The sequence below is a fragment of the Crocodylus siamensis genome, chromosome 1 (assembly GCF_052110815.1).
Source record: "Crocodylus siamensis isolate JL-2025a chromosome 1, ASM5211081v1, whole genome shotgun sequence".
In the NCBI taxonomy this organism is placed as follows: domain Eukaryota; kingdom Metazoa; phylum Chordata; order Crocodylia; family Crocodylidae; genus Crocodylus; species Crocodylus siamensis.
Genome location: NC_143395.1, coordinates 232,398,836 through 232,417,631, shown reverse-complemented (window position 1 = coordinate 232,417,631; position 18,796 = coordinate 232,398,836). Strand labels below are relative to the sequence as shown.

At 40.7% G+C, this 18,796-nt stretch overlaps 1 protein-coding gene across 2 annotated transcripts in view; it reads right to left on the bottom strand.

Annotated features, from left to right (window-relative positions):
- Positions 1 to 2,194: 2,194 nt before the first annotated feature.
- Positions 2,195 to 18,796, bottom strand: part of ARL6 (ARF like GTPase 6) — a 34,851-nt gene continuing 18,249 nt past the window's right edge. The window contains exons 5-8 of one of the 2 annotated variants that reach the window (XM_090058864.1): positions 17,980 to 18,074; positions 14,664 to 14,793; positions 12,633 to 12,688; positions 2,195 to 4,768 (exon numbers count right to left, since the gene is read on the bottom strand). In XM_090058864.1, the coding sequence (XP_089914990.1) occupies positions 4,743 to 4,768; positions 12,633 to 12,688; positions 14,664 to 14,793; positions 17,980 to 18,074 (307 nt within the window). In that variant the 3' untranslated portion in view covers positions 2,195 to 4,742. The remainder of the gene's footprint in view (positions 4,769 to 12,632; positions 12,689 to 14,663; positions 14,794 to 17,979; positions 18,075 to 18,796) is intronic. The other variant, XM_090058855.1, reaches the window with a different exon arrangement.

Here is an 18,796-nt window from a genome sequence, read left to right as displayed (position 1 = left end):
TTCCCAAAGCATGCAGACTAAAAGTAACTATATGGAGTTATAAACAAATCAATACCCATTGCTGCTCTGAATAGAAAGGAGTCAGGGTCCAAAAGAATTTTGATTCATAAGTTATCTGAAGCCATCTCCCCTCATCCAGGGAGGGAGGTTGAAGAAAGAGGCAGGTATTTGTGTGGCGGTCACCCCTGGTGTTTCAACTGAGAATGTTGAAACCATGTTATGCATTATAAGGCATGCTCTGAGAAAAAAATTCAAACTTTTTGAAGAAATTATTATCAATGCTCAGTATTTCTTGTGAACCACCGCACATCCTTAAAAAGAAACTTTTCATGGCAAAATAGGGAAACCCAACACAATTCATGGCTCACAATTTGGGAACCACTGCCCTAATACAACCCCAAATAATGTGTACAGCAGTATACTCAGTAATGTAAAAAGAACAAGGGAGCAGGATGGGGCAGAGTGGGTGGGGCGGTGAGTGGGTCACTAGGCCTAGGCACCAATTTAGAGGGGGCACAAGAACAGCAACTGCCACCACCACTGCAGGCCCAGCTCCTGCCTCTGCCTCTGGCCCTGCTTCCTAGGATGCAGACCTTGTTGTTGTGCCTTTGAGCACTCTCCCTGCAAACCAAATTGACAGCACATACAGACCATGGAGAATGGCTGATTTTCAAGACTAGTGTCACTAAGGTGAAGCATGCTGATACGACAATGCGGAGAAAAAGTGTCAGAAGTGCTCCTTTTGCAGCAGCTCTGTGAATAGAATTCACATCTCCAGGTTGCTAGTTTGACTTTTCACAAGCAGTGAATTCACACATACAAGTTACTAGGGCTCCCAGGCTAGGGACGGACATTACACATAAACCAGTTTAAGTGATCAGAAACTGGTTTAAACCTGCAACAGAAAATATGTTCAGTGCACATAAGCCAGTATGAAAATGGCTGAAACCAGTTTGAGATAAACCTGGTATCACTCTAAACTGATTTGGCTCAAACTGGTTTAATTCAATGTCTGTCCCAGACCCCTTGCTGACTTAAGATAAACCAGACTCCCTCAGCATCCTGGCATGCTCTCTGGGCTGGGCAAGGATCTCTGCTCCACAGCTGGGCTGGCCCCTCCCCTCTGCTCCCTGGCTGCAGCTCCAGCAGAAACTTGCAGGAACAGAGCATCTGCCTGGCTTCTCCCTGCTAAGCAGGAATTATTCCCCCTGCCCTTCTGCCTTACACAGACACCTCAGTATTAGCTAGCAGACCACATGCTGGCTAAGGTCCATGCTGTGGGAGATAACAAAGGCAGACAGGCTTTTTGGAGCTAATCAATAGGTAATTTAATATCCTTCCTTGGAAAAGCTGTTTCAGAAGAGCTTGGAGAGAAGCATTGTTTTCTTAATGAGTTGATAAACACTGAGTTAGGGGTGATAAACATCCTACTGGGCTGCTCAGGATGGGCATAACAGTGTCCTGCGGGGGCCTTGCCACAACCCTCAGCTCAGTCCTGTGGAAGGGTAAGGAGGACTGCTCTAGCACCCCGCAGCTCCTGAGCCCCTGCAGGGATGTGCCTGCATTTCTAGAGCAAAAAGGGAATGTCTATCCACCTCCAAGATTGAATCAATTCAGGCTCAGGCTTTTAGAATGTCCCTAGCCTCACAGTGTAGTGAACTAGTCTAATTGTTTTTACCATAAGGTAAGGTTAATATGGTTTTGACAACAATTAAAGTTTGACAGGCCACCAACCTTTTAGAGAACAGCACATAGCAGCATTTTGCATGAACACAAGGGAAAGTCTGGTGTTTTTTTTGGCCCTCATACAAAATTCTGCTCTGTTATGGCAGCGTAAGTCAAGAGCAATTCTGCTGACTTCAGTATAATTATTACACCTGTGCAACAAAGAATAGAGTATTGTTTCTTACTATTCACTCACCGGCTCCCATAAATTTTCACCTAGCTTGGATAGGACATACCTTCAACTGCCTGTTCCACTAAGCCACATAAAGAGTTAACCCTCATGGAAATGAATTTAATTTACTGGCCAGTCCCCAAGACAATTATATTTCTAAGAAGTATTAATGCATTTAACAGTTTATTTTCTTCTAAAATAATCAACCGAAGACCTGCCATTAATATTTCTATACCATTTTATAGAAATAAAACTGTATAAAAATGTCATCCCTTTTCATATTAAAACAAAAGAACTTGCAGTCTTTGTACATGTGTTTTAGATTTATTATAGAAATTAAACTTCAGACAAAATATCCCAAAGTTGCAACTGTGTTTATTTTATCCTAACTTATTAAAATCTTTCACTTCTTATCAGTGACATTTTCTAGAAAATAAAGTTATCAGTAAACATTATACAAACCTGTTTTTAGATCATGTGCAAAGAAAATTTATCATGAATATGGATAAATGCAATATGTTAAAAGGCTGTCAGCAAAAACAACAGCTTGGATAAAAAGATTAACTCTCTCTATATATATATGTATTTACACACACACACACACACACACACACACACACACACACACACAGATCCCTCCTGTCTTTAGTACAGTAGAACCCTCAGACAGACAGAATTCTAGAATATTGGGAAAAAATATGACAGAACCTGAAAAAAAAAGTCAACTTAATACTCTGCTTCAGTGTCCATTGCCTTTTCTTAAACTTTTGCAGTTCATAGCTAAAGTGCCGGGACAAAGGAATCAAACGTGGATGCTTGGGATGTTACCAAATAGGTTCCTAGTCAGGTAATGGAATCCCCAATCTTTCTCTCCTCTTTCCTACTGAGAGATGATAAAATATACTGAAAGAAAAAAGCTCTTCAGAAAGTGCTGCTGAGGAAACTTCTGCATCCACACAAAGGTATATAAGAATGAGGAACAAAGCAAATACAGATCATCAGTCCATTGAAGATCACAAACAAGAGGCAAACTGTACCAAGGAAATGAAACGGTAACCAAGGATCAAACTCAGATACATTTTAAAGCAAGAAAACCATGTATTCTGTTATATCTTTTTATATGGTGTCTTGAATACTGATAACACAAAGTGGTAAGAAATGCATGGCTCTAAAACTTCAGCCTATCAATTATATTGAACACTAATTAATTTAAGAAAATGACATTTCTTAAATAATGTTTCCCTTGAGACTTTTGCTTTGCAGTTATCTAAATGCAAAACATGCACCAAAAATTTCTGTTACATATAACTAAGAATAGGAAATGCTGGGAACAAAATACTGTCAAACTAATATTATATTTCTGATCAAGACATTTTCTGCTTTTTATTTTGGAGTTAGCACAGGTGAAGGAAACAGCAATTAGTAATATCTAATACCACGGAAACAGGCACATAAAGACTCAACAAAGGGAAACATCAGGAATAACTATTAAATTTGACTCCTAACAAGGATGTTTATATATAAATATCTAGGTTCCTTTAGCAAACAGGTTGAACTAGGATTGGCTGCCAAATAACCACTTGACTGAAAGTATATGAAAGCAATTACATTGTACCATGAAGTCTCCTTGGTCAAAACACTTCTGTTAAGGGTGGCTTCTCATCTCCCAAGGAAGCATGCTCTCTGTTATTTTGCACATTGTTTTGAATATACAAGCAAACAAAATCTGTAAGAGCTCCCTCCTTGCTCACCCATTTACTGCATTATCAAATATGGTCACCTTCTTGTTTTTGGAAATGTTTTTTGAACAGATAAACTAGAGGTACTATGAAACTAAGCTCTTAGCTGTGAGCAGGGTAACATACTACCATGTGACGTGTCTTTTTATTACGCAAGCTTACTGAGAAGTCTGCAAACAATGAAAGATAAGATACCAAGACAGCATTTAAAGATTTATATGGCAATATAAAACAGGATAATATAGTAGTGGATTAGCCCATGATAGTATCCATGATATCCTTAGAAGATAAAGACAATATAAGCATTGTTTCAAATTAATTTAACATTAACTAAGAATTCTGCATCATCTAAAGGTCACCCCTAAATACACTGCCATTTAAAATAAAACATAAAATACACAATATGTCTTGTCTTTATTGAACCTTGTACATGGTGATCATAATTCACAAACATAATATATTTCAATATAATCAGGTAAACATCTGAAATCATTTTATAACAAAACACATTCCACATATTAACCTGCATATCTCAAATTTAAAAGACAAGTTATGCATAACCTGTAAATAATACATAGATAGTTTAAAAGCCTAAAACAAATCTAGTCAAGTCGTTGGACAAAATTTTCAGAAATGGCTAGTGATTATGGGTCCCCATAACAATACCTAATGATTTTCAAAATGTGCTCGCCCATCATCTGGAAAGAAAACGTTTTTTCAAAGGTGTCTCAAGTCAAGCACTGAAAGAAAGAAAAAAAGGAGGCACCTAAAAAGCCATGAGTCACCTTTGAATACCAGGATATTTAGATTATATAAAATTTTAAGCCAGCTAATATAATAAATAACTGCAGACACTTATTATTTATTAACATTCATTTTAACGTTCTCTCTAGTTGCAACACATATGTGGATGTGCACACTGGTGTGGTGCTACATTTTCTAAAACACTTACTGTTTGTGGGCCCTGGAAGAGATAATAGAAGGGGACAACAGAATGCATTACATTTAGCTAATTACTTTTCTTTATTTTAAGTCTTCCTTTCCAAGACGCTTGCACATCTACTTCCAAAAAGAGTGTAAGAAGTGGTGTAATAGATCTTAGCTTCTCACGTCTTCAGTGCTTGGATCTGGTCTGGTAACATAAAGAGAGTCATTTTTATATTAAAAATAGACTTCTTCAATATTCTTAGTGAAAACGGCACCCAAGAAGAGCTAATCTAATTTTGGATGCCAAAACTTGATTGATATACTTTTTTCTGTAGTTATAATCACAGGAAAAATGCACTCCTATTTCACAGATATCTTTCTAATCAACTAGTTTCCCAACTGCTGCCAACTAGGCAGAAAGAATTACCATAAACACTGCTCTTTTTTCTTCTTTTCAGACCTGACGGAGCAGCATGGTTCAAAATAACGACTTGAAACTCACAAATGTGTTTTCCAGTTCCTACTATACTCATGTTTTGGAACTGTCAGTTGAGGCTTAGAAGGGTTTAGTTCCTAACAGCTTCTAAAGCAGGGGCGGGCAATTATTTTGGGCAGAGGGCCGCTTACTGAGTTTTGGCAAGCCATCGAAGGCCGCATGACAGGCAGCCCAGGGCAGATTAATATTAATTTTCTAAATTTTTTAGGAGCCCCACAGGCCAGATAGAATGGCCTGGCTGGCCACATCTGTCCCCCGGGTTGCATTTTGCTCATCCCTGTTCTAAAGGTTCTGCATTGCAAAATCCAATGTCAAGCAGATACACCTCAGTTGTGAACACACTATTGTATACTGGAGTCCACACAGTGCAAGGCAGTGCTGTGCAGATATACACAGGCTAACTCTGCAAGCATTAGCCCCAGAGCCAGAAGCAGTATAGCCACATTATGTTTAATGCTGTGACTAAGAAAATATGGCTTATTTCTAAATAGGGCTTATTCTGACAGCTGGAATATTTTGTGTCAAAACTAGAATGTTCAGAGATAACTTGAGACTCTTTGCACAAGGCTGTTGTGTATTGTATAGTCACACTCTGATAGACTCAAGTTCATTCTTGCAGACTCACTACTCTGGAAATGAAAGTGGTCTCTGCTCTGCCAACTTTATTTCATAAAACAGTTTGTCTGAATGCCACATGTTAGCCACCTCTCAAAAAGCAACTTATTTAGTTTATGGAGAAACACAGTATGGCTGAGAGTTGAACTAAAACCATTCTTTTTAAGAACAAGATAATGTTCTTAATATTCAAGATAACATTCAAGCACTTCTGAATGAGTGCTATGATCCTCAGCTTTCTTGCATGCATACCAGTCTCTGGCTTCGTTACTATTCATTCCATCCAGGAAGAGCACACATCAACCGCAGATGCTTTCTCAGCCTGACAAAGGGTACCTGTGCCCGAAAGCTCGCAAAGAAGAATTTTTCCAACTATCTGAGTCAGTCTAATAAAACTATATCTGATTTACCCAAAGAACATTGTCTGCCTTGTTCTCAGACCAACACAGCTATGACCTATACCTCTGTAGGTCTGAGGCATCTCACCCCTGTATAATCAGAAGTTGCCCTTTGAGACAGAGTTTAGGAGAAGAGCAGGGAACTTATGGGAAAGCATCAGACACCCATTCTGAGAAACCCTGTGTTGTGAGTTAGGTGCATCATCCCCACTGTGGTGTTAATATTTTAGTGAGTTGCCTTTTACCCAAAATGCGAATGAACATGGATAAGCAGTTCCTTTGTTCACTGAGTTTTGGTAGTATAGATGTAATTCATTAGAAAATACACTGAGATGAACAATAAAAAAAACTTTCTTTCACTAGTCAGCAGACAGGATTCTGAATAGAATACTCTGCTATTCAGATAATGCATAAGACAGCATAATGTATAATGCATAAAACAGCACCTTATTAAAACAATTCTTTCCTGAAGTTTGAATTAAAGTAATTTATTTCAGCTGTACTTGACTTTGGATCACTACTGACATCTAGTGGCTTGCTAGAAGCAGAACACTAAAACATGAAGTAATTGCACCAGTTCTTATAAAAGGACTTGTAAAAATATTGTCATCATATTTTTGGTCAAGTTCAAGCCTATTATTCAAGTTCTGGTACTAAAGTGACTAACCCTAATTTCAGCAGAAGGAAAATTAGTGATTTTACAAAGTGAATGGTTGAATTTATTCCTGTTTGTTTAATAGTACAGTAGCACTCAATGAAAACTACAGTATGCAAGGCACTACCTAAATACACAAGAATACAGGATCTCCACACCAACCAAAAATTGTCTGTCATATACATCTAATATCTTCTATTTAATTATAAGAAACCTGTACAGACTAAGACTGATATAATGCAGGAGTGTCAAACTGCATTATATCCAGCCTGTGAGAGGCCAGTCTGCAGGCTGGATCAAACCCATTGACCAGACCTGTGCACCACATGCAGTGCATACACCCTGAACTGGTCCCTCCTGCATGCATACTAGCTACAGTCCTGGCTCTGAGTGTTGCGCATGATGTGCAGTCTGGGGTGTGCACTGCATGCAGTACCTGCACCACTTCAACCCTGCATACTGAATACAGTGCACAAGGCCACTCTGTGGGCCCAATGCATACTGGCCCCAGATCTAGCATACAGGACTGGTCCAGAGTGGTCACTGCGTGCTAGATCTGAGGCAACGTGTCCCAGCTCAGCCTCATGTTCCACATGCAGTGTGTGGACCAGATCCAGCAGAGCAGCAGATAGGCACATGCTGCATGTGGCACACGGGGCTAGTTGAAGACCTACAGGCAGCACCATGGGATGAATGATAGGGCTCTGTGGGTGCATCTTTGCCACCCCTGATATAATGCAAATATAACTATCTGTCTCTAGCTCATTCTATGACAGAAACAAAGGGCATCTCATTAGCATATGTCGGAGCAGACTCAATTAATCGAGTCTGCTGTGAGTCTGCTGGAGTGTGCTAATTAGCTCGCTCCAGCAGCCTCTGCATCACATATGTTCAGCATCCCTGTTTCAAAATGGCGGCAGGGGCACTTTAAATAAAGCTCATTGAATGAGCTTTAGCTAAAGTGCCTCCACTGCCATTTTAAAGTGCAGGACACAACATGCATTTGACACAGCAGGCGCTTTAATCAGAGTGGCTGTCTGAGAGCCGCTTTAATTAATCCTCCTTCCCCTTCACCCTGGAGCAGCTATATAGATACTCAAAGGTAGTGTAAATGTTTAACTTAATTCCATATGGAAAAAACACCATTTAACAGTTCAGGTGCTTCACATATTCAAAGCACTGATCAAACAGAACCCCCCCAGCAGCAGGTACTTTAGGATCTATCACACAGATGGGGAAACAGACAGGTTCATGACTTGTTTGGGGTTATATAAATAAAATCAGTCATAGGAGCTGGGTTAAAAGAACACCAACAATTACACAAAATATTTAGACCAATGTAGCTACTTGTACACCTCACATTATTTTAAGTGAAAGATTCAACAACATTTTTTTTTTTCATGTTTTAGCGAGCAAGTTCCTTTCACCGTTTACCTTGTAAAGTTAGGACAAGATTACACATCAGAGTTCGCAAGTGGTAATTCTAAGGAACATTAGTCAGTATTTAGGTGCTAGCGATTAGCCATACATTTGGGGCTAATACCATCTCCAATGTGCACTGCTCAAACCTGCCACTAAAGGGCTGGTGAGCGAGGGTGTGGCTAGGGCAGGGGTGGGCAAAATACAGCCCAATGGGCTGGATCCAGTCCACCAAATTTAATCTGGCCTGTAGGCAGGTGCTCACCAATTAACTGTATCTAGCCCAGCCTGTGGCTGCCCCTGCTATGCTCTGCATAGGGACAAGCCCTGCCTACTCCCACTGGGGCAATGTACTGCACTCCCACCCTAGCCCATGGGAGGGTCCCGGCCATGGCTCCAGCCCCAGGCTCAGCCAGTGTATATAGCTTCTGGGTAGAGCTGCTGCTCCTGCCTAAAAAACTGCTTGGATCCCCCAGCCTTCAGCAGCTCCACTTACTGTCCCTGATGCAGCACTCTGGGCAGCAGGGAGGGAAGCATCAGCAGGTAGGGGGAAGCTGCAGCTGGGCAGGAGCATGGGGCCCGCGTCAAGGCCAAGAGGAGTGCAGAGCCCTGGGGTCAGGGCTGGTGCTGGCAGGAGCGCAGGGCTGGGGCATGGTGAGGCAGCAGGAGCATGGAGCCCAGGCTGGCAGAAACACAGAGCCAGCCTAGCTCCATTGCATGGGGCTCCCACTGGCTCACGTGCAGAGCCCAGGACTTGGCTGGGCAGCAGGGACCAGGGCCAGCATCATCCCACGCAGCTCTGAGCTAAGTCCAGAGAGCTGCACATGGGCCACAGGGAGTCCTGCATGATAGAGCAGGGCTGGCCTGGCCCCACTCCCTGTTGCCACATGCAGCTCCTGGGACTCGGACAGAGTCACACATTGCTAGAGGACTCTGTTTGCCATGGGACATAAGTACCTCAAGGGCCTGTCATCTGCTGCTGCCGCCACCAGCAGCAGGAACTATGTGCCATGGAGAGGCATGTGGGAGAGGGCCCCCACCCCCACACCATACCATACCATACCCACACACACTGACCCCCGTCATACACACCCACACCTCCCACAACCACCCCACACTCCCCTACACCCTCCACACACTTACCCACAGCCTACTCCACACACTCACCTACAGCCTACTCCACACACCTTCCCCACACACTCATACCCTCCCATAACCCCCACACCCTCCTCCACAAACCTACACTCCCCAACAAACCCTCCCTACACATGGCCTGAATCACACCCCACACACTCCTCCACACATACAATATACAAGAGTAAGACTTCATTTTGTGCTATTATGCAATCGGCTCTATATACACTACACAAGCACACATAATCAGAACAAAAATATTTTTGAAATAAAATTAAAGTATGTTATCACAGATGTTTTATTTTTAGTATATGATTTTTTTTCCAGTTCCAAGATGGCAAACCCCACCTCCCAAAAGAGGTGTTTCTGGGGGCAAGGGGAGGTCCCAAGATGGTGACCAGGGGGTGGAGCACCTGTCACGGGGACGGGCTACCCTTGCAGCCCTTGACAGCTCACCAAAACTTATTAAGCGGCCCTCCAGCCAAAATAATTACCCACCCCTGGGCTATGGGCTGTACCTCTGCTCATTGGCTCTCAAGCCACAGCATAGCTTGAAGGGGAGGGAAGGGCCCTCCTGTGCTGCTGGGATAATTCTCTAACCTCCCCAATCATGCCACTGCCTCCATATCCCCCCCTCCATCCTTAGATAGACCTTGAAACCCCGAATTGGCCCCTCCACCTCCAGATTGCTGCCCTGACACCCCAAGAGCACTGGTGGTACCAGTGAGGCGGGGGTCCCTCTCCCTGCTTGCTCCTAGGCTCCCTGAAGCCTGTGCCACCCCCACACACCTGGATCCAGTGCCCACCAGACCCTGAAGCTGCCTGGCAGCTTCTTGCTGCCCTGACCCAAGTTCTCTCCTTCAGTGGAGGGCTGGGCAGGGGCTGATCCAGGTGCACAGAGGTGGCATGGTCTGCAGGAACTCCAGGAGCAAGCAGGAAAGAGAAACCACTCCATTGGCACTTCTGCCACTCTCATGCTGATCACGATGGTGTAGCAGTAATCTGGGAGAGGAGGGGCTAATGGGGTAGAGAGGGGTCTGTTGGGGTGTCAGGAAAGCAATCTACAGGTGGAAGGGGTGATTTGGGAGTTGGGCAATTTGGCCAGATGCCTGGCAGATCCCCACCCACCTACTCCCTCCTTCCCTCTACCCCTTCCAATTCTGCCTCCACTCACACCTTCCTTATGCCCCCCCCCGCTAGCCCCTTTAGCAGTTTTCTCTCCCTCTCCTTTCACTCTATCCCCATGCACGTGCTGCCTGGCTGTTTGCAGCTATTGTTCCAGGGCCACAGAATTCTGGATGAGAGCTAGTCCACCATGGAACAAAGCCACCTGGGAAACATAGAGGACTACAAATTGGTAGTTTTCTCTCATGTGAACACCCAGATGTTAATGTAACTCACGCTACGTAGCCCAGCTTCCTGGTCCGAAGTGGCAAAACTTTAAGATGCTTTAAGGGCACCTAGTACTAGTTTATGAGCCTTAATGTGCGGTCATTCATGTTTAAAGTGCTCTTAACATGACCTGACTGTAATGTGTAATCTCACCCTTAGTTTCTCAAGTGGTTTATTTGAGCCCTTCTTAAACCAACAAGAAGAATATTCAGAAGAATAAAATATTTTAATTAAGCCAGAAAAACATGCAGAAGAAATAGCACACTCAGGGCCAGGTATATTCTGTTCACTTTTTGTTTTTGGAAATTGTCTAGAATTCAAATGGGAAAAGTCATTTTAAAACTCAGGGTTGCTCAGCTTTTTGGCCTGGAATTTATTAAAGGCCCCTCCAGATGTGCAGGTAGAAGCATGATGAAATCCACGCAATCATGCTTCCTGCCATGCTACATGGGTATAGCAGGAGGTGTGATTGTGGGATCAGGTTATCAGATCCCATCATGCCTTACTGCTGGTGCAGGGGGAGCCAGGCACTGTGATCCCAGGCTCCTCCTGCACTGGTAAGTAGCAAGCTCCCACAGCTGACAGCCCCATCAGATACAGGCTCCCAGCCTCAAGAGCACATGGTGTACCCCCATGGCTGGTAGTCCTGATCAGCTGATGGGCCTCTCATTAAGTCTTATGCTGGTTAATTACATCTTAAATCTAACATGTGACAGGGGCCTAAAATAAATACAAGAAAAGGGCTAAAATGTCTTAAGCTTTCATTTATATAATGGCATGGGACACCCTAGGGTGCATTTAAGATATACACATTTTATTATTTTTGCCCTTCCCAAATACTGGCAAAAGACGGGCTATTCTATACACACCTAATCCTGATCCTACAGTCAGGACCCTTATTGCCTTCTGGGGGAAGAAGAACTATCCCTAAATGTCATCTAAAACATGGATGTTCAAATTCTAAGCAGCTGAGGACCACACAACCTGCAGGCTGGATCAGTGAGGCCTTCACATGGCCTGCACCAGAGCAAGCCACAGGTTACATGGGAAGCATGCAGCATGGGCATCTCCTGCTGAACCATGTGCCCACATGAGCTGTACTCAATGCTGCTGCACTGAGTACTCACCCATACCTAACCTCACCCTCCAATTCCCATGCTGTGCTGTGTTGCCACCTGGGGTGGTGGTGGGCAGAAGCAGCTCAGGGAGGGAAGGGCAGCCCAGAGACTCTGGCTGCTGTTACAACCAAAAGAAGGGGGGAGCAGCAGCCAGACATGAACCTGGGGGCCACAACTTAATCCCGCTTGGGCCACATGTGGCCCCTGCGTCGCCAGCTGGAAAGCCCTGACCTAAAATGTTGTAATGAGAGAATGATACTGTGATGCAATTTGGAAATAATTAGTGGCAGATGTATTATAACATTGCTCTGCACTATGGGTTCCCACTCTTAAAAGAGTTTTTCACAAATTTTTCAGGCTGTTTATTTACCATTTAAAATGCAAGACACTAAAACATGAGAAAAATGTGAAATATTGGAGCATAACAAAGTAACTGGGAAAATAAATTAAGTTATCATGTGTAATAAACAAGATTCAAGAGCACCTTAAATTATTATTGTCAGGAAAACATTTTTAAACCATCCAATACTATTTCCAGTAGTACACATTCAAATCTAGCAATTCTCTTTTGAAGGAAAATGTTTTCTCTAATTTAACATCTGTTTTAAAAAAAAGGAAAGCTCTCTGCCACAATGTTTCCACTGAAGAAAATGGTAACTTAAAAAAAGAAAAACAAAAAAAACAGGGGAAAAGATCTAGTTTAGCAGGTACTCACTGTGTAATTTGATCTGACAGCAGAAATGGACAGAAACAAAGCAAATGAAAAAATGAAAGAAAACTTAAAAAATGAAAACAAAAATCTAATAGAAAAGGAAATGAAGTAACAGTGTAATGTGACCTACCTTGGAGCCAATCTACACCTTCCTGTAATCCTTCACCTTTCAGAGCATCACTAGCACTAAAAAGAGGGAAAGTACTGAAAAACACTGGTTTGTATAAAAGTCATCATTACATCTAAAATTTGCAAGCTATGTAATAAATAGCAGAATACCTCTAAAAGCAGCATTAGCCAATGCCAGGCACAATACACTTAAAAACATATTTGGGTTAACTTCCCTGTGTAGGCACAGTGTTCTACAATTCAATAATTTCCTCTTAACTATTCCACCTCAAAACAGAGGAATTATTCCAGAATATGATCACAGGTAGGCTGTGGATGATATTAGAGGGGAGTTATCTAAAATAGATAAATTATACCAGATATCTACAGCCAAATAACTATTCTGGGATAGGTATGTTAGGATATTATCCTCTCCAGACAAGAGGACAGTAAATTAATGCATTTCTGATAATTATTGTAAAAATGATGAAGTTACGTTTCCCCATGCAGCTCCAATATAGAGGGAATGCTGGGGTTGGAAAAGTTGTGCATGCTATAATGGTTTGTGCATGCACATGGTTTCTCAGGAACCATATGGTTAGTGTATAGGTTGCTATATTACCCAGGCTATGCTGGAACTATATAAAACTACCCATAGAATCTAGGAGCCATAGGTAGCTGCTCATCTACCCAGTGCTTCAGAAAGGGGGCACAAAATTATAACAGCACAGAATTCATAAAACCATCTTCAGTGGAATTTGGCAAATGGTCAGAATTATTTTTGATTTCATGAAAACTTCAAATATAGAGGAGAGCTAACAATACGTGACGCAGAGGTATATTTTTAAATATGCACAGTAATTATTAAATTCATAAGGCAAAATTATTTTCTGGTGAAGTACTGAGGAGAAAGTATTAAAGAGCATTCACAAATCACAATGAAGATTTATTGAAAGTTGCAGCTTTAAAGTAAAGAAAAGAAACAAGAAAAAGTGAATAGCTGTCTGTTTCACACAGTGAGAAACAAAAGCAATTTCATTTCCTTCTGACAAGATCTGGGCATCAGATTTTTGTCCTTTGCAAAAAAACCTCTCCAGATATTATATAATATAGTAAACCAAAACTCAGTAACTGAATATGCTCATGGCTAAAGTTACAAATACAGTAGAATTTTAAAATAAATAATCTGAAAATATGTTCTTTGAACTGTTTTTGTTATACTGCTTATTTACAGTGTGAAACTTTTGGTAGAGTAGAAGAAATGGTGGTACTTCTTAAAACTCTCATGGATTTAACTGAAGGTTAGGTTCAGTGAATACCAAGTTCAATATCCATCTCTTGTAACTGCTATGAATAAGTGGGAAACTATTCTTTGTTAAAAAAGGTTAAGATGATCATTTTCTAAATAATTTAGGCCTTAATTTAAAGAAAAGCTCCTAGCTCTTGCTAGAAAGAAAACTTGCAGAAAATGAACTGATGCAATGTTGTGCACTTTAACCTACACACAAATGGTCCACTTTCTTTTCTGATATCAGTAGTCCGCAAAAGTACCCACAGAGTTTAATTAAATAATATTCTAATCAGTTTTGCTGTCAATGTCCTGAATCCCAGGCATAATATCACCAGTGATGTGAATCCCACCACTATTCCATATCCCAGCAACACTGATTAGAGCTGTTCTGATTAGGACACGGCCCCTAAACCTTGCTTATAGTAACCTTCTCTCCTCCACCCCCAGTCTTTGGTCAATAAATTTCTGGTGACAATTTTCAAGACAAACTTGGTATTTTACAATTTTTTTTTTTCTGAGCAAGCATCACACAAAAATACCTGTAACTATTAGCATCTGACACGGTAGGTTGTTGCCTACAAACTTCATGCTTCTTTGAACTAGTTAGTGTCTAAGGTATCACCCTGCTCTGCCTTCTGCCTGTAACTACTAGCAAATACATGACAAAATACAGCATTCTATCAAGCTCATTCTCATTCATATAATAAAGCCATGAAATAGCTGTGAGCAGAAGAATCTGTAGAAAAAACAAATAGTATTTACCAGATATGCCAGGGTTTATCTTTGATGTTTTCTAATGATAACAACTGTGAGACTTTCACAGATGATACCGCATCCCTGAGGTCCATTTTGTTGGCAAAGAACAGAATAGGTATTCGACGATGTTTAATATCTAGACACAAAGAAAAGTGGAATACCATGACATTTTGTAAGACTCAATCTCTGCAATTAATGAAATGTAAACACTGGATACATTGGTTACCTTGTAACTGGGGTTCTTTGAAGATTGTATCCTACCAACATGCACACTGTTGGGTCATGTGGCCTCAGGTGCATGCTTCAGGAATGCTCACAACTTTCTAGTAACTTTTGGAACCCTCCCCAATTCACACATATATTTAAGGCTGTAGACATAAATTCTTGATGAAGCACAGAATAGATGTGTTTCAAGTCAGAGCTTCCAAACACCACACTCTTTAGTGATGGACTAGGTATATAAAAAGCCACAAAAACTGAACAGAGTTCACAGGGCCTGCAACTTTACGTGAGTTAGGATAGGGTAAGCTATACTCAATTTTCCTGGAGAATGCCCATTACTTTCTTTAAAGCATATAAAATAGTAAAAATACAGTCTCCAGGTATCTTCACATCCCTCCTCTGCTTGAACAAGGTCCTTTTTTCCATTAGTTATTCTCAGCTAGCAGCAGGAACCAGTAGACTAAACAAAAGACGGTGCGCTGATAGTCTACTTTGAGAGTTCTGGGCATGCTTACATATATACCAACAAGTGGAGAGATAGATGCAAACTAGTAAGCCTATGCACTGAATCCATTATAATGTCCAAACTCTCTGACTACTTGTGATTACTAAGTAAGTCTCACTAATTAAAAAAGGTGCATCATTAATCCTGTCTGTTTTAAGGGCCTAATTGACTAAAACAAATGGATACTAGTGAGTCTAGGAACAGGATGCCTCTTGTCATGCCAGGGAAAAGAATGAACTAATGAAGTCTACATCTGAATGTATCTTGATAAAGAAAAGCTACTTTTCTTCAACAACATAAATTGTAATGAACAATATAGTTTATCCTTAAAATTCCAGGATGGGAGAAACGAACATTAAGATTTGAGTTTTTCAAAGAAGTGACCACATAAGAGGAATGATCAGTGCTTTATCCATTAAAACGGTCACTTAAAATGTAACAGTCTCTTTTGCTGACAAGCTAGTCTGTAATTCTGAAATAGCATGAATTTGGGCTTCCCTCTTATTTAAACCTAACTCTTTAACCTTTCTTTGTAGTGGCTGAAGACTACATTCCCTTACTACTTCTCACATTCAGAAATCACAACGGGTCACTGAAAAGCTAACACCTATTAAAAGTGTATATTTGGGACCTATATTTTCCTCTGATGTGCTCTACCTATAAACTTAATTAAAATAATTTTTTATTTTCAGCTAAACAGTCAGGAACTGCAAAAGCTAAAGTTCCTATAGCAATATAAAGTTATTCATGCTGTCCATGTATAGCACTCCATGGAGACATTAAAGAAATATAGGTATTAGTAGACTACATGCAAACAAAATGGCCAAGCTATAACATGACTACAGGAATTTTAGAACAGTTTCCTACTTTCAGTTTTTTATCTCTTAATTTGTACTCATAAATGAAAGAAGTACACCTGTAATTTAATACTATTGTCTACCACACACACAGAGTAGGTATCAATGTCCAGTTATTTTTTCCCCCCAAAGTTAGTTATGGATGCTCTCATTGTGGAAGCATTTATATACCAAGTTTTAAGAATTCAGCTATTTAAGTCATGTGAAGTCAGCAGGGGTGGAGGGAAGGTTTCTTTTTTTTTAAATAGAAAAAGTGTTTTTCTAACCTGCACAGAATTTAGATGTTGGAAAGAATTTTTTCCAGTCTTTCTACTTTTGTCAGAGAACAAACATAGAAAATGTCAGCCTGGGGTGATTTTTCAAAAAGTTATGAATACGAGAAAAACAGGGTTTGAAATCGTTTTGCAACCTTTGCTTATAATCTACAGTACTAGTTTTTATTTTAATGCTGCTACACAGATGCTTCTAGAAAGATGGAGAAGACTTCCCCAAATATCTAAATATTGGAGCTACCAGTTGATGATACCGTTTCTGTTATATTTGGAAGCAGCAGTACTTCCTTCTTGCTCCTCCTTATGGACTGACTTTGGATAAGGACCCTGAAATTCGTAAAAACTTGAAGGTATTGTAGAAGCATGTATGGGAGGGCAAGTGACCCAAGAATGGATATCTGTGCAAGATAATAACCTTTAGAGAACATCAAGCATTCTAACTGCTGAAGAATGTTTAAATGAATAAATTAATTAAATGATGAAATGAATCATTAAATGATTAAAATACAGTTGAGAATAAAGAAAATACCTACTATTTGTATTTTGTATTACCCAATTATAATTTGTATTTCTATATATGCTTTAATTTCTAAAACAAACACAGCTACTATTGTTTCAAAGAACACAGCATTTAACACAACACATCACTTAATAGCAACACATCTGGGAAAATATACTGGGAAACACAAACTTAATGCCTATTTCAAAGTGCAACCTTACAAATAATCACAATTTTTTCCCCTCTACCCACCCAGCATAGACTTCTAAAAGTATGGCATCATTTAGTGGAGATTACATCTAGCTGCAATTATATAAGTATTTTCCATTTTTTTTCTCAGAGACCAATGCAAGATCTCTGAGGTTTGGCACAGACGTTTATAGGATCATAGGAAACCAAGAGTGGAAGGGACCTCATGAGGTCACCTAGTCCACTCCCCTGGTCAGGGCAGCATCATCCTCAACATCCCAGTAAAGCTTCTGTCTAACCTGCTCTTGCAAATTTCCAGGGATGGAACAACTTATCTAGGTATCCTGTTCCACTGTTTAACCACCCTCATAGTCAGAAAGTTCTTAGTCAACTAACCAGGAAAAGGTTACATTGAACAATTTATGGTTTGAATAGAAAAAATTTCCATAAATGGAGACCGGCACTGTCTGTGTGCTATCTATGGAGTCAAAGTTTCTGTAAGTATCAAGATTTATTGCTCTTCAAAACAAATACATACTTAAGCTTCACACTGAACAATACAAGCCCAATCCAAAAACTACTGAGGTCAACAGGAGTCTGACCAGGTTCTAAATATCTGTTGTCCAACAAATACTACCACTTTTTCTCTAGTTCCTATCAGTGACTAAAATGGAAGATGACTTAATCAAAACACAAAATGCTATGTTAAGAAGGGTTTTCTTAAGTATAAAACAATACAGTATAACAAGGAGACAACAGGGAAAATAAATCTCCCTACCTGGATGATTCAGGAGGGTGTCAAGTTCTTCTTTGGCCACAACCATTCTTAATTTGTCACTGCTATCAATGACAAAGATAATTGCCTGGCCTTCTCTGCATAATGTAAAAGCGAAAAAAGCAAATTACAGGCTCTCTCAGACTAACAAAAGGTTTTCAGAAGAACAAATACATTGCTTATTTGCCTTCAGTCTTATATTCACTCTGCTTCCACACAGAAGCTAAGATTTTTACTATCAAACCTCTGAGTTCAGCCCATTACCTTTCAGCTGAATAACAAAGAGACAGAGGCTCCTGTTGCTTGAAGGAAGAAGCAACAGAAGGGATATCTCCAGGTGAGGGGGAGACTGCATACAGACTGGCTCCCTGGGTGTAGGCACCCATGGGACCATAGAATAAGAATGCCTACTGCAAGACTAGCAGCTCAGCAGTAAGACAACAGAGCAAAACTCTGCCTGAACAACAAAAGCACTGCTATGGCAGGGTAGCAAAGGTAAGCAGCCCTGGGATTGGCCTTTGGTACAGGATGAGAATATAATTTCCAGCCACAGAAACATGTCATAACCAAGATGAGGTCCAGTCTATCTGGACTGTTCAGAAAAGCTTAAGTTTTCTATTGAAACATAGCATAAATGGCAATGCAGTCAAATTGGATGTCAGCAAGGAGATGGAAAACTGCCTTGAAAAATTATGTTTAAGTTTACTTGCTTATGTAGAACAAACTTGTTGAAGAGGGTTCATTCCTTTCCATTCAAGAGTGCCAGAACCTGGCTTATCCAGAGACAGTTTAAAATTTGTGCATAAGCAAAGTCACTAGG